The 23,355-nt window shown below is 38.0% G+C and overlaps 1 protein-coding gene across 5 annotated transcripts in view; it reads left to right on the top strand.

Annotated features, from left to right (window-relative positions):
- Nucleotides 1-23,355, top strand: part of TMEM131 (transmembrane protein 131) — a 241,713-nt gene that overhangs the window by 61,278 nt on the left and 157,080 nt on the right. For 3 of the 5 annotated variants that reach the window (XM_054474141.2, XM_054474140.2, XM_054474142.2), the window contains exon 2: nt 9,198-9,259. In XM_054474141.2, coding sequence (XP_054330116.1) covers nt 9,198-9,259 — 62 coding nt within the window. Of the gene's footprint in view, nt 1-4,734; nt 4,899-6,878; nt 7,126-9,197; nt 9,260-23,355 lie in introns of those variants that run through there. The other 2 variants (XM_054474143.2, XM_054474145.2) reach the window with 2 other exon arrangements.

Raw genomic sequence — 23,355 nt, 5'->3', positions numbered from 1 at the left:
ACTCTGGAAATTAGATTTTCCCCTCCCTAAGGTTTGTTGTTGTTTTTGTTGCTGTTTGTTTAGTGGCTTTCTGAACAAGTTATTTTAAGTCTATATTATTTGTGGTGCATGGCTACTGAAGTCTCCGTGTGGTGAGCTTCATAGTCATCTAATGATTGAACAGATTTCCTTAAAAACCTGGAACTAGTAATTCTCCCAGTCTTTGTTGAGAGGCCTGTGTATTTGCTTGCATATGTGTGTGTTGGGGCACATCAAAACACTCAGCCAGGCAGTTGACAGCTGTTCCTTAGCCTTCGCCTCCTGTTGACGCAAAGCCTGGGGTCAGCCCCAGGTGTGAGAGCTTAGGGATGTCTCAGGTTGCTTCTGAGCACAGGCAGAGCCAGAGCCCGATGCGTACACAGGACCTTCTAGATTGGCAGGAAGGTGTCAACACTTTTTACAGCCCCTGTGGACATCTTATTCCCAAATTTTCCTTTTAAACTTTTGGGTCTGCTTATTGTTTGGCCCAGCTGTCATCTACCACATTGTTCTGCAGCCAAATTTTTAAAAATTTCCCCTAAAGGTTTTTGACAACTGTTACCAGGGTCAAGGCTTTTCACAGTGGGAAAGCTCTGAGTCAGGTCAAATAAAAATAGCCTTCCAGGTGGGGTCTCACTGGGACTCACCACACAAATCAGATAAAGACAGTTCTCTGGAAATCAGTTCTCCAGACAGTTCTCTGGAAATGCTGGAGGAGCTCCAGCATTGTTCTGCCACCCTTATTGCCTGTCAGGCTGCTGATTTTCACTGTGATTGGGCTGTTGGTTATAGTGCTGTCACAGAGCTGGAGAGAAGAGAATGAGAGTAGAAAAGTTAAATGCCACATATTTCACTGTTCTTGTTGAGATTCGGCTTTTTAAAAATTGCATTAACATTCCATGGATTGCTGCAAGCTTTTGGAGATTGCTGCAAGCTTTTGGTTAATTGCCAGAGTTCTTAGAAAGTTTATTCTGATGCTGCCAATTTTCTTGTTCTTGTTAGAATTTTCAAATGTCCCTAACTTTGCCATTTTCACTGACAGTACTCTCTGTTGCTTTTTTTTTCTTCTCTTGTGCTATTTTGTTTCTTCAAACCATTCTCAACTTTTGCTGTCAAAACCAGTTGATTGAATTAACATTGATAATGGCATGTAGGTCCTGAAATTAAATTTCATTATCTTAATATTGTAAATATTAATCCATTTAAGAATCACTATTACAAAAACATTTTAAAGATAAACTATTGAGCAGGTAGAACTAATTACCAGAATTTATCATTAGCTATTTCGTTTTTTAATACAGATTCTTATTGAGATCATTTTAGAATCATACACTGTTATAAGAAGTTATACAGAGAGATCCTGTGTAGCCTGTACGTGGTTCCTCCCAATGGCAATATCTTGACAAAGAATACTACAAAGTCACAACCAGGATATTGATCTTTTGATAGGAATGGGTATTTCATTTTCACCATCCTCATATTGTGGCTTTCATTACCATTTCCCTGATGGTTAATGATGTTGAACATCTTTTCACTTGCTTATTGGATTGTTCTTTTCTGTTTGTTTTTGAGTTCTTTATATAGCCTAAATCTTTAGACTTTTGTTAAATATGTAGTTTGCAAATATTTTATACCTTTTGTAGTTTGTCCTGCCCTCCTCTTAACAGGGTCATGTGAAGAGCAAAGTTTTTAATTTTGAATGAGGTACAACAATTTATCTGTTTTTTTTCTGGATTGTGCTTTTGGTGTCAACTCTAGGAACACTGCCAAACCTTGGATCCTGAACATCTTCTCCTCTATCCTTTTTAAAAAGTTGTATAGTTTTACATTTTAAATTTAGAGCAGTGATGTATTTTGAGTTAATTTTTGTATAAGTTGTAAGGATTAGGTCAGGGTTCTTTAAAAAAAATATTGTTTTGGTCTATAGATGTCTCATTGCTTCTGTGCTATTTGTTGGAAAAGCTGTTCTTCCAATGAATTGCTTTTGCAGTTTTGTCAAAACCAGTGAGGCATATATGGTTCCGTTTCTAGGTGTTCTACTCTCTGCAAGTGATTTATGTGTCTATCCCTTTGCCAATATCACACTGCCTTGGTTACTGAAGTTATGCAGTAAGACATAATGTCTGGTGGAGTGATTCCTCTCACTTTATTCTTATTTTTGAAGATTGTTTTTAGCAACTCTAGGGTTTGTTCCTATCTAATTTTTTGTATAAGCTTGTCAACAAAAAATTATCCTGGGATTTTTACAGGGTTTACATTAAACCCACAGATTAATTTGGGAAGAATTAACATCTTTACATTTTGAGTCTTTTAATCCATGAATATAGTGTGTCTTCTTGTTTATGTAGGTCTTTCTTTCTTTCATCAGCATTTTGTATATTTCAGTACATATATCCTGTGCATGCTTTCTTAGATTTATATCTGAGGTACTTCATTTTATTTGGAGTCGTTGTAAATGGCGTTGTAAATGGCATTTGAATGTTGCTTTTTGCATATTCATTGTTAGTATATAGAAATGTACTGGATTTTAGGATTTAGACCTTGTATTCTGCAACTTTGCTATATGTACTTATTACCTTTAAGAAGGACTTTTCTTTTTGAGTCCTTGGGGTTTTTACATAAACAAGTATGTAGCCTGCAATTAGAGAGTTTTATTTCCTTTCCAGTGTGTTCGTCTTTTTTCCTTGCCTTGTTAAAGTGGCCAGAACTTGTAGTACATGTTGAATAGAGTGAGAGCCACATCCTTGACATGCTCCCAGTCTCAGGGCCTACCAGTAAGAAGGATATTACCTAGAGGTTGAGATTGTGGTAGTTCTACATTTCTCCTATCTTCTTGAGAGTTTTTATCATGAAGAGGTGTTGGGTTTTGTCAAATACGTTTTCTGTGTCAGTTGATATGGTCATGTGTTTTTCTTCTTTAGCCTGTTGATGGGGTGAATTACAATGATCAGTTTTTGAATTTTGGGTGAGTCTTGCATACCTTGAATAAAAGTCACTTGGTCATGATGCATAATTTTATACATTGCTGGGTTCAATTTGTAATTTTTTTTTTGTCTAAGTTAATGAGTTGTTTTGTAGTTTTTAAAATAACATGTATGTAGCATAAAATTCACCATTTATAACTATTTTAAGTGTACAATTCAGTAGCATTAATCACAATGTTATACAAACACCACCATTCTTTTCTCATTACCCTAGAGACTCAGTAACCATTAAGCCACAACTCCTCACTTCCCCCTACCCTGTTGCCCAGTAACCTCTAATCTACTTTCTGTGCCCGTGAATTTGCTTATTCTAGATTTTTCATGTGAGTAGAAGCACAGTATTTGCCCTTTTTTGTCTAGCTTATTTCACTTAGTATAATATTTTCAAGGTCCATCCATATTGTAGCGTGTATCAGAATTTTATTCTTTTTTGTGGCTGAATAATATTTCATTATGTAACTGCCATGTTGATCCATTCATCTGTGATGGACACTTGGTGTTTCTGTTTGGAGACTTTGGGTACTGTGGTCACGCATCACTCAATGTGGAAAACATCCTAAGTGGTGTTAGGCCATTTAATCATTGTGCTAACATAGAGTGTACCTACACAAACCTAGGTGGTATAGCCTACTACATACCTAAGGTATATGATACAGCCTATTGCTCCTAGACTGCAAGCCTGTACAACATGTTACTATACTGAATACTGTAGGCAGTTGTAACACAATGGCAAGTTTTCATGTATCTAAACATAGAAAAGGGTACAGTAAATACAGTGTTATAATCTTATGGAGCCACCATCATATATGCAGTCCATCGTTGACTGAAACATCATGTGGTACATGACTGCATTTAAATACTTTGTTTTAACAGCCTATTTAGGTTTATCATATAGGTCCTGACTAGGGCCTACTGTTTTGGGCTGTAGTTCTAGTAATAGCTTAGTTTTTAGAGCATTTGCAGTGTGAGCTTCAGAGTTTTAGTGATTTTCTGATACTGAAGCTGCTAAGAATAGTTGGTGGTTCTTGAGCATTAGTTCTACATTTTATAACTGAAGTTTGCAGATCTTTTTAGATGACTTAGATACTTTAGGATAAGGTGAAAATTAATTATGGTATTTTGTCTTTAGCTGTAAAATTAATTTTGAAAAACCTTTCTGGCTCATCTTTTTAGATGTATGGTGTATATCCTGCACATCTGAATTACATAGGATTATATTTTGAGTTTTAGTAAACAACATGGGCATAGCTTCTTTAGGAAGTTGATGATATTGAGTGGTCTTGATAAAATATGGCTTATATGAGTTTCCTTGTACTTTTAATATGGCAAGAAGACAAGTATATGTTACATTTTTCAGATAATAAAACTAATGAGGGAAGAAACAAAGCTTTGATCGTAAAATGTCTTTAAGCCTGAAGGGATCCATGTGGACCTAGTCCAGGATGTTTTAAAATTGCTATTGAGCCCTTTGTTGAAACAAAATATTGAGCAAGTGTAACTATAAAAGAGATATTGATGTCTTTAACAATGTTGAATTCTAAAATAGTAGTGTCTTTTTTTTTTTTTTTTTAGACAGGGTCTTGTTCTGTCACCCAAGTTGGAGTGCAGTGGCACTATCTCAGCCCACTGCAACCTCTGCCCTCTGGGCTCAAGCACAATGTCATTATCCTAACCAGAATTTCTTATCTTATGTTTTTCAGACTTGCTGCTAGGCACAGATTATTGACAAGCAAACCAGGAACTTTTACAGATTGTGATAAGAATTAAGATAGGGAATATAATAGAGGATAACCGGGCCGCTCTGAGAAGCCAAGGAGGGCCACACTGTGAGTGGGGTCAAGGCTGAGACTTGAAGGAGGAGAAGACGCCAGCCATAACAACAGCACGCTAGGCAAGGTGACTCTGTAACACAGCTTTGGGGACCCTCCTGAGGCCTGCCTGTGTGGCCGTTTCTTCTGTTCCTAGTTTTTGTAGAAGAAAGTTTAAAAATCACTGATTTGACTAGTCCAGCCTTCTCCTTTTGTGGGTTAGGAGATTGTGAAGCCTAGAAGGTAAAGATGTGCAATGACAACCTAGGTTCCTAATGCCTGATACCACCCCCCACAATATGGCATATATTTTTCTACTAGTTATTTACAGCATTTGTTTTTTTCATGAGTTATTTTAGATATATTAAAATTGCAAATTATATTTATTCATCAGTTGTAATATTCAGAAAAATATCTTCACCTAAAAGAAAAAACAAAAACTTAGTAGACAAAGATTTGTCTTTAAAGTGAAAGATATTTTTAATCTTAACTAAATGAAATAGGAAAGTAAACAGTTTGTGAACTTCTGTTTTGAAAGCAAGCGTTCCTATTTTGAAACAACTGACACATTGATATTTTTACACTGATTATAAATGGCTTTGTTACTCACAGACAGCTTAGAGATGTGGTTCGGTGTGAGGAGCTTAAAGTAGATCTTACTGAGCCCAGCTTCAGAGTAAACATGAGTAGAATCATAAAAACCAGAAATGTTCTTTCCTTTATAAATCTTCCTTTCCTCACTTATTGTCAGAAATATATGCCCAATTTAAAAAATTTGGTTGCTAAAAGGTGCTGTTAGTCATGAGCATTCTGTAAAGTTTATTTTGAAAGTAAATAGGGATGGGTTTAGAAGCACAGATTCACATTGCCAAAATTCATACTTTTCTCTAGCCACTTTCTTGCTGAGTATATCTCACTGTGTCTATTTCTTTACCTTAAAATGGGATCATAATGTCTGTGTCATAGCGTTAGTTTGAATTTTAACAACAGTGATCAGTAATTATTAGTTTATTTTTATTTCAATTACATTTGTTTGATGCTTGGACTAGGGAACATCAGGAAAGCTTGAGAGTCATTAACAGTATAAAATTAGGGGAAATATTTTTGGGAGAGGAAGCTGTTACTAGTTGTGGTTTTGAATCTGGAGATGTGATGACTGACTTTTGTTACGTTTTATATTTTATAGCTTAATAACTTTGCATGTGAAATGATTAAGTCTATATCTAGTGTTCTATTTTTTAGGCATATAATTGAAAGGTATTATAATTGGCTGTTAAAGCAAAATATGTTAATTTGTTTTATGCCAGAGTTGAATCCTATTTATCTCTACATCTTTTAAGGAAAGCTAGCAATGTTTAACATAGTATTTTCTTTTTGAGACTTTATAATCAGCTGCTGTTATTAATTTTTTTAACTAACATTGATATTTTTAACATAACTCGTATTTTTAAAAATATGAATTCATAATTCACAATAGAATTTTTATATATTTTTAAAGCTTCTAATTTAAAAAGCGGCATACCCAAACTACTGCCTTTATGTAGTTCTCTTCAGTTAGATCAGCATTTTTTGTGGCTCAATGGTGGGAACTCATTCAGTGGTCGTTCTATTGGAACTCTAATAGCAGCCACCTGTAGCTCGTTTCCAGTTGTTTCTTGTTGGTTTCCTCTGCCAATTAGACATAAAGCTTCTAATTAGAGGCCCTGACTTTATGTCTTTTATATTGCGAGCATCTGGCTGTTCAGTTATTTCTTGTTAGTTCATTGTGTTCTTATGTCAATAAATTTGTCTTCAGTAGGGAATAACCAAAAAATTCTCTGGATCCTGTGAAATTTCAGTTTGTGTTAAAAAGTGGGGGGAACAGGTGAGGAATGGGATGGGTGAGCTGAGCAGAGCCTTTTATATTCATAGTCCTTGTAACGAGTTTATCACTTTACTTAGAGACATTCTAAGTATACTGTGTCAGTAATTCTGTTGGAGCCATTAGCTCTGATCTTGATATTGAAATTCCGCTATAAGCCAGGACTAGAGATAACATAACCAGAAAAAGGTCATTTGCATCAGTAAGTACAAATGCCAGTGCTTATTGTACCTGAGCAAAAAGGTGGGACATCATTCATGCTTTCAGTATTTATTGAATATTCTCTATATGCCACAGACTGGTAGGGGATGAATAGAGGTGGAGCAGGTCGGCACTGTCATTGAAGAGAAACACAGGAAATGGAGGACAGGAGTTTTCCCAAAGTAAAATCAGGATGTGACTACTAGACTAAGGAGAAAAGGATGCTTGGCAGGCAGAAAAAGCATCCAACGAGGTAATGTAATCTAATTAACTAGTATCTTATTCTGCTGCTTGACTGTCCAGTTTTGTCATACCAGAACAGCCAGGTACATATGTGGGACAGTGAGTGTCTTCCCTGAATTCCAAAAGACCAACAAATGGGAGTCAGCGAATTCCATATTAAGCCAAATGAAATATCACATAGTTGAAATTCTGCATGTGAAATTTGTCCCTTTTCTCCCATTTATTCAGCAATTTATAGCAGTATGGGTTTATGGATATTTATACTTTGGGCTACATCTAGTACTACTTCATTTTGTTGCTCAGATTGTTTCAGCTTTGGTCATTTGGGAGCTCTTTCTGTTGATTCTTACCTTCCTTTCTCTATCCCCATCAGTGTAGGATTTGGGTGGTTTTCTCTATTTTTTACTTTCCGGCACTATAGGATGCTCCATTCTCATCTCGTGTATTTCCTGCCCCTGTCCTCAAATCAGCCATTGCTCCAGGAAGCCCTGGTTTGTTTTATTGGAAAATAATATTAGAACACAAGATCTGAGTTCTAGATGTGTTCTTTGCTATTGGCATGTCATTGCTTTAGGCTCTTAGAGCTGACAGAGCAACGAAATACATGTATGTATACTAACCTATGAATATACACATCTATAAATATTATATGTATGTAATAATGTATATGTTTCACTAAACATGAATTCATACTGATATCACCAACTCTCAACCATTACCACCTGGATCATTTTGGCCTCCCCACATTGTTTCTGTATAAATTGCTATTCCAACAGTGAGACACCTGGCTCCCAGTATCCACCATCTGTGTACTTAATTGTTCGATTTCAGTGTACATGTATAGTGGCATCAGAATGGTTAACCCAAACTCCTGTAGGAAAAAGCATTATCAACTAGAATACATTGCATGTGTATGGTTTCTTTTGCCTTTAGTCTTACAGATTCTACTCATTTCCAGAATTACTTAGGTGAGCACTCTCCCCTCTCCCCCCACTTCAGTAAGGTTGATTCATTCATTTGTAATACAGTTAAATTGTTTTGTCATTTTATGCATTTCATCCTGGAGTCTCCCAGTCTCCTAAATAAATTTTTAAAATTTGCATACATTTAGATTCACTTTTTGTGCTGTGAAGTTCTGTTTTGACAAATGCATCATGTCCTGTATCCACCATTACAATTTGATAAAGAATGGTTTTACCGCCCTAAAATATATTTGTGCTTCACTTATTCAACCTTTCCCATCTCCCCCGATCTCCTAGCAACCACTGATCTTTTTACTATCTCCATAATTGTGCCTTTTCCAGAATGTCATGTACTTGGAAGCATACAGTATGTAGCCTTTTCTTTTAGTAATATTCCATTGCATAGATATACCACAGTTTGTCTGTTCACCTTTGATGGCCATCTTGACTATGCCCAGATTTTGGTGATTATGAATAAAGCTGCTTTAAGGAATTGTATGTAGATTTTTGTATGTAAGGTTTCAAATCAGTTCAGTAAATACTAGGAGCATGATCGCCAGATTGTATGGTATAACTATGTTAGCTTTTAAATATATTACATTTGCATTGCTGTTTCTTGGATCAGAATAATCTTTTGCTATTTTCCCTGCCCACTTCGTCACCAAATCCCTTTGACTGTTGATCCCAGGTCATATCATCACTACAAAAGAGCAGATGATACCAAATTTCAGCTGATCATTTCTTGGGGGAAATATAATACTGTAGTGATCTTTTCTGTATGCTTTTGATATTTTCAATTAATCTATCAGGGAAAATAATTAGTTGCACCTTGTTAAATTTGACTATTTTGTGCTTTCTCATAATATAACAGTAATGGATATTTTGAAGTTGATGCATATAGCCTGTAGATTGTTGAAGTTACTTTGTTATTTGTTTTATTTTAAAGTATTTCTTAGTTTGTAAAATTCTGAAGTGTTAGTCATATTTTTCTTTTTAACCATCACCATTAAGCAGTCCATTTTTAGATATAAAATTATATTAATTAACTTTAAGGTCAAAGATGTTATAAAAATCAAATTTATGTTCCTGTAAATGATGGTATATTTTGTTTTCTTCACAGCATTCATTCAGTCAGAGAGCATAATAGAAGTACTGCGTTTTGATGATGGAGGGCTACTACAGGTAATTTTTTTTTAAGTAGAAAAGTTATTGTTAAGCCTTGAATAATATCTGGTTGTTATTTTTCTTTTAAAAATGTAATTGGTTTATCTGAAATATATTTATATTTTATGAGCTTTGAAGATAGGTCAGTAGAGTCTTTAGTAATATAAAAACCTCCATAGTTACGTGAGTTATCTTTTAGATTAAATATTTCTTTAAAATGCAAACTCATTGTGGTATTAAAACCTTGTAAATAAGTACATCATCAGTCTGTGGCAAGTGTTTGTGCCTGTAGATCTGAGGGGAAGGGTTCAGATCAGGACCTGGGGTTCTCTTCAGATCAGGAGCAGGGGTTCTCTGAGTGTGAATTCAGATGGAAGATCTCAAAATATTTATCTAGAAGAGAACCTCTCTAGAGAGAATAAGTACTATAGATTTTACCTATACTGTACTTCTACTTGCCATCCTAAGTCACATCATTAAATATACATAAAATTTGAAAGTATAATACAATAAATATCTTGTCCTTCCTTTCAGACCTAGTTCACATATCACCATGAAGCCAATTTCAGGCTTCCCAGCTAAAAATCAGTTTGAGAATTTCAGAGCTGAAAGAGAGAGTAAATGCCATCTTAACTAACCCTCTGATTTCTTATGGCTAGGTGTTTTCTCCTTTCTTACAAACTTTTATTATATTCTGTGCTTGTCCTTAATAACTTTGTAATGATAACTTTTTTTTTCAAGTAACATGCTGTTTGCCAGCATGACTGATAATTTTTTTAATTAGTTTTATATTCAAGGGAAAACAATGCTTAGGTTAGGAAAGGTGATCAAGATCCCATGACTTTGTGGTACTGGCACTGGCACGAGAATCCCAGTGTTCTCTTTCTAGATGTGATTGTTAGTCTCTTTATTACGTAATACTACCTGTAGTATTTTTAATTTATTTATAAGTAAGTGGCCTAAATAATTTTGGAAAAATATTTCCTGTAGTTTATAATAAAGGCAGGAAAGTAAAAATTAAAATTAAATCAAGACAATAGAGAAAATAATTATACTAGGGACATGGAACAAGATTTTTATTTGCATTTTAGCATAAATTTAGATTACATTTTATACATTAAACCAGATGAAGAGAGTGAGAAAAAAAGTGATAGATTTTAAGAATCTTTTTCTCTGGCAATGAAGCTAGTAAGTCTTTTGGAAGACAAACTTCTCTTGCTTCTAAATTTTTTAATAAATTTATCATTCTTTACGTAAGAGGTGTTGAGAAATGTAATAGAGAGTGGTTGCATAGTATTTGCCTAGAGTCAGCTTTGTATATTTTAAAACTGAATAAAAACTGAACATAATGAGCTCTAATTTTATAAAGCCTTCCTACTAAAAAATGATCTTAAGTCTCTTTTTTCTAGTTCTTTAATCTGTTTCAAGGTGAGAACTTGGAGAACCTATGAGAACAAATGTTTTAAATATCTCCCTTTAGGTGGTTGTTTATAGGATCTGGATGGCAGGCAAATCAGGACTGAATTTCTGGAAAATTCCCTAACTGTGGTTGCTCTTTATTGATTGAGGAAGGATTTGTGTCTGTTAGGAACTGGACATCTAGGTTGCAGGTTGATAATCCATTCTAAAAATTCTGGAGCATGATTTGTATTTTTGCTGAGGGAGGCTGCTAATCTGTATCTAGATGGAGTTGGTTATGGAAAAGCTTGTGAACTGGGATGTGATTCACTAATAGTCTTTGGATCTGCTCAGATGCTTGGACAGGAGCTTGGGTGAGATCTCAGAATTCTGTGGCAAAGGTAATTTTGGTCTAGTGAAGTGTTGAGGGCAAGTAGTATCAATTGGTTACTTAAGCCACAAAAAACCTAAGACTCCTACAGAATGTCTGATATTGAGATGCTATATAATATAGTATATGGCCCCTAAATAGCTGAATATAAGACCCTTTTGAATAGATGTAAAATTGTTCATTTTAATGTTGAAGAGTGTTTCTCAGAAACAATTTTTATTTTGACATAATGTTATCTTTTTCTGACTATAATTTATCAATAGGTTTAACGATTTTAAATAACTCCTGATTTCTTATGCTATGATTAGAACAGAAAAATATACATGTAGCATTTCTATGGCAGAATATATACCCTTTCTCTAATTTAAATTTAAGCTAAAGCAGGGAGAGTGTCAAAGCAACAGCCTTGTTTTACATTATTTAAAATGTGAATTTTGCCCAAGAACATTCCTTCTTAGATCTGCAATTCATGTACATTCATGTGGCTTGGCTCATAGTAATTTTTTTTTTTTTTTTTTTTGAGACGGGGTCTGGCGCTGTCACCCAGGCTGGAGTGTAGTGGTGCGATCTTGGCTCACCACAAGCTCTGCCTCCTGGGTTCACACCATTCTCCTGCCAAGGCCTCCCAAGTAGCTGGGACTACTGGCGCCCACCACCATGCCCAGCTAATTTTTTTGGTATTTTTAGTACAGACGGGGTTTCACCATGTTAGCTAGGATGGTCTCAATCTCCTGACCTCATGATCCGCCCGCCTCGGCCTCCCAAAGTGCTAGGATTACAAGTGTGAGCCACCACGTCCGGCCAACTCATAGTAATTTTTTTAATCCTCAAAAATCAACTGATAAGAAATCAGTAAAAAATAAATTTTAAAAATTGCCAAAAAGATTAGACTTGTTTTCTTTATTTTTAGATAAGGAAAATTAGGTTTATGGAAGTTAAATAATTTATTCTTTAGTACTCAATTGCTAGAGCAGGAATTCAGTGTCCAGTAAGTACCATACTCACCATGTCTAATTTCAGAACTCTCCACGGCACGGTGCATGTGCAGTGCTCTCAGATATTCCATGGGTTCGCACTTGTTATGAATAGAAATTATAACCGCCATAGATCATGTTTTCTATAGTTGATGCTTTGGCCATTGTCATTCCTGTTTGGCTGGACTAAGATTTAGCATCCAGAATACATAAAGATCAGACAGTTCCTAAGATGACACAGACTCTGAGGAATCTGCATCTCAACAGAAGAAATCCACATTAAGGCTATAAACACAGGATGCCCTGGTCAGGTATCTCAAACCATCATTCCCATCCTAACTGATCAGAATGGTTGGCTCTTCTAACCTATTCCTTTGAAAGATTATAAAATGGAATAACAAAAGATTCTTTCATTTACAAGCATAATTTAATAAACCTGAATCTGCTTCCTAATCAAACTTTCTTTTTAAAAAAAATAGAGGCGGGGGTGGACGCGGTGGTCCACGCCTGTAATCCCAACACCTTGGGAGGCTGAGATGGACTCGCTTGAGTCCAGGAGTTCAAGACCAGCCTGGGAAATGTAGGGAAACCTTGTCTCTACAAAAAAATACAAAAAATTAGCCAGGTGTGTTGGCACACACCTGTGGTCCCAGCTACTCTGGTGGCTGAGGCAGGAGGATCACTTGAGCCTGGGAGGTCGAGACTGCAGTGAGCTGTGATTGTGCCACTGTACTCCAGCCTGGGCAGCAGAGTGAGATCCTGTATCAACAACTACAAAAAAGTGTTCCCTGAGTTCAAGTCCCTTAAATTTACTTTGCACCTCATTTTAAAAGGGGTGTTGAGAGTCCTGAGCTAAAGTGGTGGGCAAAGCCCCCATTATTGCCCAGCCATTCCTCCTCTAAGAGGTTCACGCCCTTGGACAAAGCCCTCAAAACCTGGAGCATCTCAGCCCCAGCTCCGCATTGGAATCACCTTGAGAGCTTTAAAAATTTCTGGTGACAGGTACTTTCCTAAGGGCATTACAGGAATGAACTCACCTGGGCCTCACCAGCAATGGATGGCACGGTACCCGAGGGTCCCATTGTACAGGTGGTAGGATGTGGTAGGGACAGGGGCCAGGTGTACCACAGGCAGGGAGATGGTGGCTGAGCTGGGGTAAAGAATGCATGCCTGTCCTCACAGGGCCAGTGGACCCCCACGTCCTGACCTTGGAGGTCCACAGAGCACATCAGAGCTTGGCCAGCATATGGAGCTCCACAGCTGACTGACCACACAGGTCATAGAGACAGGGTCTCGCTCTATTGCCCAGGCTGGTTTGCAGTGGCGCAATGACAGCTCACTGCAACCTTGACCTCCCGGGCCCAAGTGAACCTCCCGCCTCAGACTCCAGAGTAGCTGGGACTACAGGCACATGCCACCATACCCATCTAATTTTTTGTATTTTTTATAGAGGCAGAGGTCTATGTTGCCCAGGCTGGCCTTGAATTCCTAGCCTCAAGCCATCTGCTTGCCTTGGTCTCCCAAAGTGCTGGGATTACAGATGTGAGTCACCATGCTCGGCCTCTAATCTAACTTTTTTTTTTTTTTTTTTGAGATGGGGTCTCGCTCTGTCATGCAGGCTGGAGCGCGGTGGCGCAATCTCAGCTCACTGCAAGCTCTGCCTCTCGGGTTCACGCCATTCTCCTGCCTCAGCCTCCTGAGTAGCTGAGACTACAGGTACCCACTACCACGCCCGACTAATTTTTTGTATTTTTAGTAGAGACGGGGTTTCACCATGTTAGCCAGGATGGTCTCGATCTCCTGACCTCGTGATCCGCCTGTCTCAGCCTCCCCAAGTGTGGGGATTACAGGCGTGAGCCACCGCGCCCGGCCTAATCTAACTTTTTTATATGAAGATAAAGCTCAGGAAAAAAGCTAGCTCTGTATTTTTTTCACTATAATAAACAGAATTCTGCCAGAATAATAAAAAGAATTTTAAAATTTTGGAAAGCAAGCTCTAGAATGTTTGTGAGTTGAAAACACAAACAGAATTTTTTTTTTTTATTTTTTATTTTTAAAGACAGTGTCTTGCTCTGTTACCCATGCTGGAGGCCAGTGGCACAATCATGGCTCACTGTTGTCTCAACCTCCCAGGTTCAAGTGACCATCCCCCCTCAGCCTCTCAAGTAGCAGGTACTACAGGCACATGCCACCACATCTGGCTAATTATTAATTTTTTATAGAGGTAGGGTCTCACTATGTTGCCCAGGCTGATCTCAAACTCCTGGGCTCAAGCAGTCCTCCCATCTCAGCCGCCCAAAATGCTAGGATTATAGACCTGAGCCACTATGCCTGGCAGAATTTTGTCTTTTAAAACTTAAAGTCCTATTTTATTTTATTTTTATTTATTTACTTTTTTTGAGATGGAGTCTCGCTCTGTCACCCAGGCTGGAGTGCAGTGGGCAATCTCAGCTCATTGCAGCCTCTGCCTCCTGGGTTCCAGCAGTTCTCTTGCCTCAGCCACCAGGATTACAGGCGTGTGCCACAACACCCAGCTAACTTTTGTAGTTTTAGTAGAGACAGAGTTTCACCATGTTGGCCAGGTTGGTCTCGAACTCCTGACCCCAAGTGATCCACCTGCTTTGGCCTCCCAGAATGCTGGGATTACAGGTGTGAGCCACTGTGCCCGGCAAAAGCCATGTTTTATAAATGGAATTCTAACCACTTAATTAGAGAATCTATATTGAGCCTTGTTGCCAAGAGTATACGATTTTGATTCATTTTTTTTTTCTTTAAAGTGTTTATTGTGAGATATAATTTACATATAGATGCTTAAATTTGGGGAGGGAATGCAAGGCAAACGCCTGTGTAACCACCATCCAGATTAAAAACTAAAAACAGGCCAGTACCCTCCAAAGTTTCCCCTCAAGCTCTCTCCTAGTTACTACCCATAAAGTTAGCCATTTTCCTGAATTTTATAATAATTGCCTTTCCCTGTAATTTTAACATCTGAGTGTATATCTCTAAATACTACAGGGTCACATATTTTTTGAAGTTCGTACAGTTTGTATTTTTTTTTTTCTGGCTCCTTTTTCTCAGCATTACGTTTCTAAGATTCACAGCATTATGTGTTCAGTGTAACTAGTTACTTCATTTTCATTGCTGAATAATGTTGCATTGTATGGATATGCCCCAATTTATGTATTATTTCTGCTGTTTATGTGTATTTTGGTTGCTTCTTGTTTTTTGCTATTAAGAATAATGCTGTCTCTTGGTGAACATAATATATGTGTTCAAATGATTTTTTTCTGAGGGATTAGAATGCAGTTGTTGGGTGATAGAGTAGGGATCCCTAACCCCCATGCCATGGACCAATACCGGTCTGTGGCCTGTTAGGAATGGGGCTGCACAGCAGGTGGTGAGTGAACAAGTGAACATTACCTCCTGAGCTCTGCCTCCTGTCAGATCAGCGGTGGCATTAGATTCTCATAGGAGTGCAAACCCTATTGTGAACTGCACATGAGAGATCTAGGTTGTGCGCGTGCCTTAGGAGAATCTAACTAGTGCCTGATGATTTCAGGTGGAACAGTTTTATTCCGAAACCATCCCGCTAACCCCCCATCCATGGAAAAATTGTCTTCCATGAAACCGGTCCCTGGTGCCAGAAAGGTTGGGGACCACTGTCATAGAGTATGTGTATCTTCAATTTTAATAGATAATGCATATAGTTTTCCAAAGTGGTGGTTTTAGTTTGCAAACCCGTCATCAGGAATTCCTCTGCAACAACTTTATAAAGTGTTTTCTTCCTTCCCTACTTCTGTTCTGGAGAATGGCTAATGATCTGTAATTTCCATTTTATTTTCGTTTCCTGATTTCTCATAAAGCTGAGCAACTTTTCATGTTTACTTGGCCATTTGGATATCTTCCTTTGTGACATCCATTAAGTCTTTTACCCATTTTGCTGTTGGTTTGCATGTCTTTTTTCCCATTGTTTTGTAGAGGTTCTTTATAAGTTCTGAATACAAGCTCTTTACTGGAGCCGTAACCTCACACCAGTAACAAAAATCAGTTCCATTACATGAGTTCTTTATTGGTTACATATATTGAAAATAGCTTCTCTCACTGGATGGATTGCCGTTTTGGCTTATGTAATGGTGACTTTTAGTGAACAGAAATTCTTAATTTTAATGAAGTTCAGTCTGTCAGTATTTTCCATTATGGTTAATACTTTTTATTTTGTATCTTGTTCAATGTTTTTCTATCCCAAGGTCGTGAAGATATTCTCCTGTATTCTAGAATTTTACTGTTTTGCCTTTCACAGTTAGCTCAAATTCTGTCTGGAATAAATTTTTGTTATTGATGTGAGATCAAGATTTTATTTCTTGTATTTGATTGTCTCAGCATCCTTTATTGACTGTTTCCCAATGTTTTCTTTCCCTGTGACACCTTATTCATAAATCAAGTGTCCATATATGTGTGAGCCTGTTTCTGGGCACTGTATTGGATTTCTTTGGCTTATTTGTTTATCCTAATACCAGGGTCACTGTTTTAATGACTATAGTTTTTAAAGTTTTGATATTTGGTAGAACAAATCCTGACACTTTGTTGTTCTCCTCAGTAATGTCTTGGTTATTCTCAGTTCTTTGCCTTCCATATGTATCTTTTCAATTAGCTTTACACACACACACACACAATTGGGATTTTTTATTAGTGTCACTCAGAATCTGAAGATCAATTTGGCAAGAATTAAAAATCTTTCAGAATTTTCAGTATTCAGTCTGACAGTCTGAGACAGTATATTTTTCAACTTATTTAGGTCTTCTTTATCTCATAATTTTATATTCTGCATAAAGACCTTGAACATCTTTCAATAGATTTATTTCTGGGGCTTTGGTATTTTTTTAATACCAAAGTGACATCTTTTCAAAATGTTCGCTTTTTGTGATTATTAGGTTGAAGCATATTGCTGATGCCCAGCCTTTATTGATCTATAAAAGTGGCAATTTCATACGACTCAACATAAAATGTAGAAATGTGGTTGCTTTTAATATATTTACTGTGTATCCTGAAAACTTGCTAAATTACTTATTGATTCTAATAACTTAGCTCTAGATGCTTTTGAACGACCTCCATAAACTATCATAATCTGAGCTTGATGACATTTCTTCAGTTTGACACTCAAAATCAACTGTCACACATTCTACCTTTTATTTTTCTTACCTTAACTTTACTAGCTACAGCCAGTATGATGTTAATGTAGTGCTATTTAGTAGTCCTCTTTGACACTTTCCTCATCTCAGAAATATAACCTTCAATATTTCACGGTTAGATACGATTGTTTCTTCACTGCCCACTTTGCCACCCCCACCCAAGATAGCCTTTATCACATGTCAGTTTGAGTTCTCAACAAGATCCTGAGACAGAGTTAGGAGTGCAAGAGATTGAGGGCTACTGCCTGTGAAAAATAAGCTAAAGAAAGCAGGATTGGGCAAGGAGAGTCTCGGACTGTGATGCAGAATCTCAGCCAACCCAGTGGGGAGCTCTGGAGCAAAGATTGCCCATTGGAAGCATCCTGCACTGGGTAGAGTTGGCCAGGCCCTAGTACACCTGCTGTGCTCATTCATTGTCTGGGAGGAGCCCAAGAAGAACGTGACCTTACCTTAAATGCCACAGTTGATCCCAGAGGATATAGGTGGAGGCTGGTAGCCAACAGTGTTTTTCACAACTGAATGCCAAGTTCTTCCTTGTAGGGAGATCTGAGCAGTTCATAGAAAAAATATTGAAAATCAAAGCCAGGCTGGGCGCAGTAGTTCACACCTGTAATCCCAGTACTTTGGGAGGCTGAGGTGGGTGGATCACTTGAGGTCAGGAGTTCGAGGCAAGCCTGACCGATATGGTGAAACCCTGTCTCTACTAAAAATACAAAAGTAGCCAGGCATGGTGGCACATGCCTGTAATCCCAGCTACTCAGGAGGCTAAGGCAGGAGTATCGCTTGAACCCGGGAGACGGAGGTTGCAGTGAGCCAAGATCGTGCCATTGCACTCCAGCCTGGGCAACAAAGGTGAAACTCCATCTCAAAAAAAAAAAAGAAAAGTCAAAGCCAAAGAGATACATTCTAAAAGCAACTGGAGAAAAAGAGAGACCTTCAAAGAAGGTAGAATTAGCCTGACAGCTGACTTATAAACTGAAACAATGAGAGGCAAAAATAATATATAATAAAATTTACTGAAAAAATTTGCCAAACTAGAATTCTATACCCAATGAAAATATCCTTTACAAATGAAAGTGAAATAGACATTTTAAAATAGATAAAAATGGAGAGAATTTATCACCAGAAAATTTGTGCCAAAGGAAATAATACAGTCTTTAGGCTGAAGGTAAATGATTTTAGAAGCTCAGAAATGCAAAGGAATAAAGAACATTAAAAATGTTTAAGTGTGTGGGTAACTAAATGAATGTATACTCTATAGAACAGTAATAATAATGTTTTGACTAATGCAGTGTGGCAGAACATTTTGGAACCAATAAGGCCAAATCATATGAAGCTTGACAACTTCTACCTGGGTCTGTCAGTTTTGGAACATTTCTTTTGGGAAGTGAATCACCATGATGTGAGAAACTTAAGCCACATGGAAAGGCCACATGTAGTCTTCTGGTCAGCAGTCCCAGCTGAGCTCCCAGCTGACAGCCAGCATCACTTTCCCATCACGTGAATGAGCCATCTTAGACAACCAACACATTTGAACTTTCAGATAAATGCTGCCTGAAATCACATGTAACTGCAATACAAAAGAGATATTAAGTGAGAATAAATTGTTGTTTTAAGCCACTAAACCTTAGACTGGTTTATTATGCAGCAGTAGATAACCAGAATGCTTGATATCGTATCAGACTTGGTTGGTCTGTGTTCAGTTTTCTTCCACTGCTTCAGAAATGCCTTTTTGCATTTGGTTTGTCCAAAACAGGATCGAGACAGGGTCTACACATTGCATTTGGTTGCTGTGTCTCCTAAGTCTCCTTTATGCTGTTTCCCCCACCTGCCTTTTTGTTGTTGTTTTGTTGTTGTTGTTGTTGTGTTGTTGTTGTTAATGAAATTGGCTTATTTGTCTATAGGATTTCCTACATTCTAGGTTTGGTTATTTTCATCCTCTTGGTGTCATTTAACATTCACTTACGGTGTGAATTTTCTGTAAACTATTAGCTAAATCTAGAGTCTTGATTAAGTTTAAATTCACTTGTTTTTCTTGGCAAGATTTTATAGCTAGTTGTGCAGTAATCTGGTCTTTGTCTCTGGTCCTGGAGATGCTCTAAATCTTGGAATTTCCTTAATAATAAGAGTGTCTTTGTTATTCATGACTCCCTTGGATCACATCTGCGTTTATAACTAATGAGAATACTCAAGATGGGGGTTGGTCATCAGAAAAACCAACCAGGTTGGCCGGGCGCAGTGGCTCACACCTGTAATCCCAACACTTTGGGAGGCTGAGGCCGGTGGATCACCTGTGGTCAGGAGTTCGAGACCAGCCTGACCAACATGGCGAAAACCCGTGTCTACTAAAAATACAAAAATTAGCCAGGCATGGTGGCATGTACCTGTAGTCCCAGCTACTCGGGAGGCTGACACAGAATTGCTTGAACCCGGGAGGTAGAGGTTGTAGTGAGCCGAGATCGTGCCACTGCACTCCAGCCTCAGTGACAGAGCAAGATTCTGTCTCAAGGAAAAAAAAAAAAAGAAAAAGAAAAAACCAATCATGTGATTAGAGGGTTGGGCTTTGAGCCAACCCACCCTCCTCTAGGGAAGCTGGAAAGTGAGTTGGGTCACATGATGGTCAGTGATTGAAATCAGCCATACCTACCTGATGAAACTCTGGATACTGAAGCTTGCTAGAACCTGCTGGGAGGTAATCATGGCGGCGGTTACTCCCATGCTGTTCTTGTGATAGTGAGTTCTCATGAGATCTGGTGGTTTTATAAGGGGCTTTTCCCCCTTTGCTCAGCACTTCTTGCTGCTGCCATGTGAAGAATATGTTTGCTTCTCCATCCGCCATGATTGTTAGTTTTCTGAGACCTCCCAAGCCCTCAGAGCTGTGAGTCAGTTAAACCTCTTTTCTTTATGAATTAATTACCCAGTCTTGGGTATGTCTTTATTAGCAGTGTGGAACAGACTAATGCAGATGGTTAGCATCAGAATTGTACTGCAGTTCACTAGTGGGACTGTACGTTGTCTGTGTTTTTCTTGAGCAGATGTTATGCCAGATTGCCTTAGATTTTTAGGTCACAGATTTTCTTATGTAGGGACATAATGATTCTGGAAATAAGATATTGTGGCATTTATGATGATCTAAGCCAGATGTTGGCAAACTTTTTCGGTAAAGGGCCAGATATTAACGACTTCAGGGTTTGTGTCGCGAATGGTCTCTATCACAACTATTCAACTTTGGTCATCGTAGTGTGAAAGCTGCCTTAACAGTATGTGAGAAATGGGCATAAAACTTTATTTGCAAAAGCTGGCAGAAGACTGGATTTGGCTTATGGGCTGTAGATTACCAACTTCTTTTCTAAATTGTCTTGGAAATGGGCTTTAATGTTCTCCTAGGAGAAAAGGAAATGGAGAAGGAGCTGTGATTTTGACTTGTACGGAGGCCTAGAATTACTCATCTTTTGTTTTAAATTAAAGGACTTCTATTATGAAAGAAATACATGGTTGTAGAAAATTTGAAAAATGTGAAAAAATAATAAATATAAGTAATATTTATTGGGTATTGACAAGTGTCAGGTACTCTTCTAAATTCTTAAATACACGAGATGGTATTCATTTTATGATCATTTTACAGGTGAGCATATTAAAGTGCAGAGAGTTTAACCTAACCAAATAAATGATTATTAAGTGATAAAGCTAGAATTGAAAACCAAGCATTTGACTCTGAAGTCTAAGTTTTTAACCGCTCTGCAATAGCAGGGGTCATTACCCTTGTATCCCACTACCTAAATGTACTACAAGGTAGTGCTTTTTTTTTTTTTTTTTCAGTTATTTTTCTCTCTGCAAACAAAGCTAGATTTCTCATTCTACATTATCAGTTTTACAATATTACAACTAAGTTTGTACTCAAAACAGCCACTTCGTGTCATGTCAAGTTGATTACCTGTGGCTGAAGAGAGAAGTAGGTGGGACACTAGAAAGCCATCATCAGAGGCCGACAGCTCTGCAGCTCCTTGTAGTTGGCAGAATGCTGCTTTTACAGACTTTCCCCAAGGGTATTTGGCTAGTGAGGGCAGAGCTGGTGTTTGAACACAGGTTTTTATTTTCTACTTTAAATTTTGAGTCTTCTCAGAAATATCTGCTCCCCACTTCATCCCCCGTTTTGATTCTCCCTTTACTACTATTTCCTGCCCTCTGTTGTGGCACAATAAGTGGTACAAAAGAAGAATAAATAGCGGGTTCAGAAACAGCCTTAAGGCTGGGTGCCGTGGCCCACGCCTATAATCCCAGCACTTTGGGAGGCCAAGGCGGGCGGATCATTTGAGGTCAGGAGTTCGAGACCAGCCTGACCAACATGGTGAAACTCCATCTCTACTAAAAATTTTAAAAAATTAGCTGGGCATGCTGGCACATGCCTGTAGTCCCAGCTACTTGGGAGGCTGAGGCAGGAGAATTGCTTGATCTCGGGAGGCAGAGGTTGCAGTGAGTTGAGATAGTGCCACTGCATTCCAGCCTGGGCGACAGGCAAAATTTTATTTTATTAAAATAAAATAAGAAACAGCCTTAAAAACTAGGAATAAAGAATACCACAGAATACTAAAATGGTATGGAAAGTCTGAATGTAGAAAGATCTCACACCTTAAACAAAAACTAACTCAAAATGGATCATGGACTTAATGTAAAACTATAATAAAACCTTTAGGGAGAATAAAACTAGGAGTAAAGCTTCAGCTTACAGGGCTAGGCAAAGAGTTCTTGACACCAAAGAATTAATACCAGATGTGCAATGCATAAAGGAAAGATTGATGAATTTAAAACTTGCTCTGGGCCAGACGCAGTACCTCATGCCTGTAATTCCAGCACTTTGGGAGGCCAAGGGAAGAGAATCCCTTGAGCCCAGCAGTTTAATTAAGACCAGCTTAGGCAACATAGTGAGACCTTGTCTTTAGTAAAATAAAAAGTAAGTAAATAAAATAAATAAAAAATTGGCCGGGTGTGGTGGTGTGCACCTGTAGTCCCAGCTACTCAGGAGTCAGAAGCAGAGAATCGTTTGAGCCTGGGACATCAAGGCTGCAGTGAGCCATGATCACACCACTGCACTCCAGCCTGGGCAACAGAGCCAGACTGGTCTCACAAAAACAAACAGAACCTTTCTCTGCAAAAGACCATGTGAAGATGTAAAGATAAATATAGACTAGGAGAAAATATTTGCAAGTCACATATCTGACAATGGACCTAGTTTCTGGAATATAGAAAGAACTCTTGAAACTCAGTAGTATAAAAATAAAGGAAACAGGGAAAAGACATGAGCACACATTTCCCTGAAGGGGAAATACAGATGGTAAAAAGGTCATGAAAACCTGTTCAACATCATTAGCCACCAGGCAATGCAAATTAAAACCCAAAACACAAAACAGTGACAACACCAAATACTGGCAAGGATGTGGAGAAACTGGATCATGCATGCATTGCCAGTGGGTATGTGAGTGATACAGCTACTCTGGAAAAAACAGTTTGGCAGTTTCATATAAATCTAAATATGCGGTTACTACAATTGACCTACTAATTGCACTCTTGGGGGTTCTCCCAAAGAAATGAAAATTTATATTTGCACTAAAACATGTATATAAATGTTCATAGCAGCTCTGTTTATAATAGCCCCAAACTGGAAACAACCCAGATGTATTTCAGTAGATGTACTGTTAAACAGTGATACGTTCATACCATGGAATACAACTCAGCAATAAAAAGGAATGAAGTGTTGGCACACACAACAACCTGGGTAAGTCTCCAGAGAATTACGCTGAGTGAAAAAAGCCAACTCCAAAAGATTACATTTGCATGATTTCATTTATATGACCTTTTTAAAATGAAAAAAATTTTAGTCATGAATAATAGAGGAATGGTTGCCAGGGCTTGGGGAGGAGGGCAGGAGGAAGATGAGTGTGATTATAAAAGCGACACACTGGATCCTCAGGGTGCTGACACTGTTCTGTGTCTTGACTGGTGTTCATGAACCTACACAGCAGAGAAAATTGTGTAGAACTAAATACATGAACAAACACAAATGAGGACATACAAAACTGAGACCTTCTGAACAAGGCAGATGGATCGTACCAGTGTCACTGTGCTGCTTGTGATATTATGCCATAGTGTTTGCAGAATCATACA

The sequence above is a fragment of the Pongo pygmaeus genome, chromosome 12 (assembly GCF_028885625.2).
Source record: "Pongo pygmaeus isolate AG05252 chromosome 12, NHGRI_mPonPyg2-v2.0_pri, whole genome shotgun sequence".
In the NCBI taxonomy this organism is placed as follows: domain Eukaryota; kingdom Metazoa; phylum Chordata; class Mammalia; order Primates; family Hominidae; genus Pongo; species Pongo pygmaeus.
Note: the sequence above shows the minus strand (reverse complement) of the source record. Positions and strands in the feature narration are given on the sequence as shown.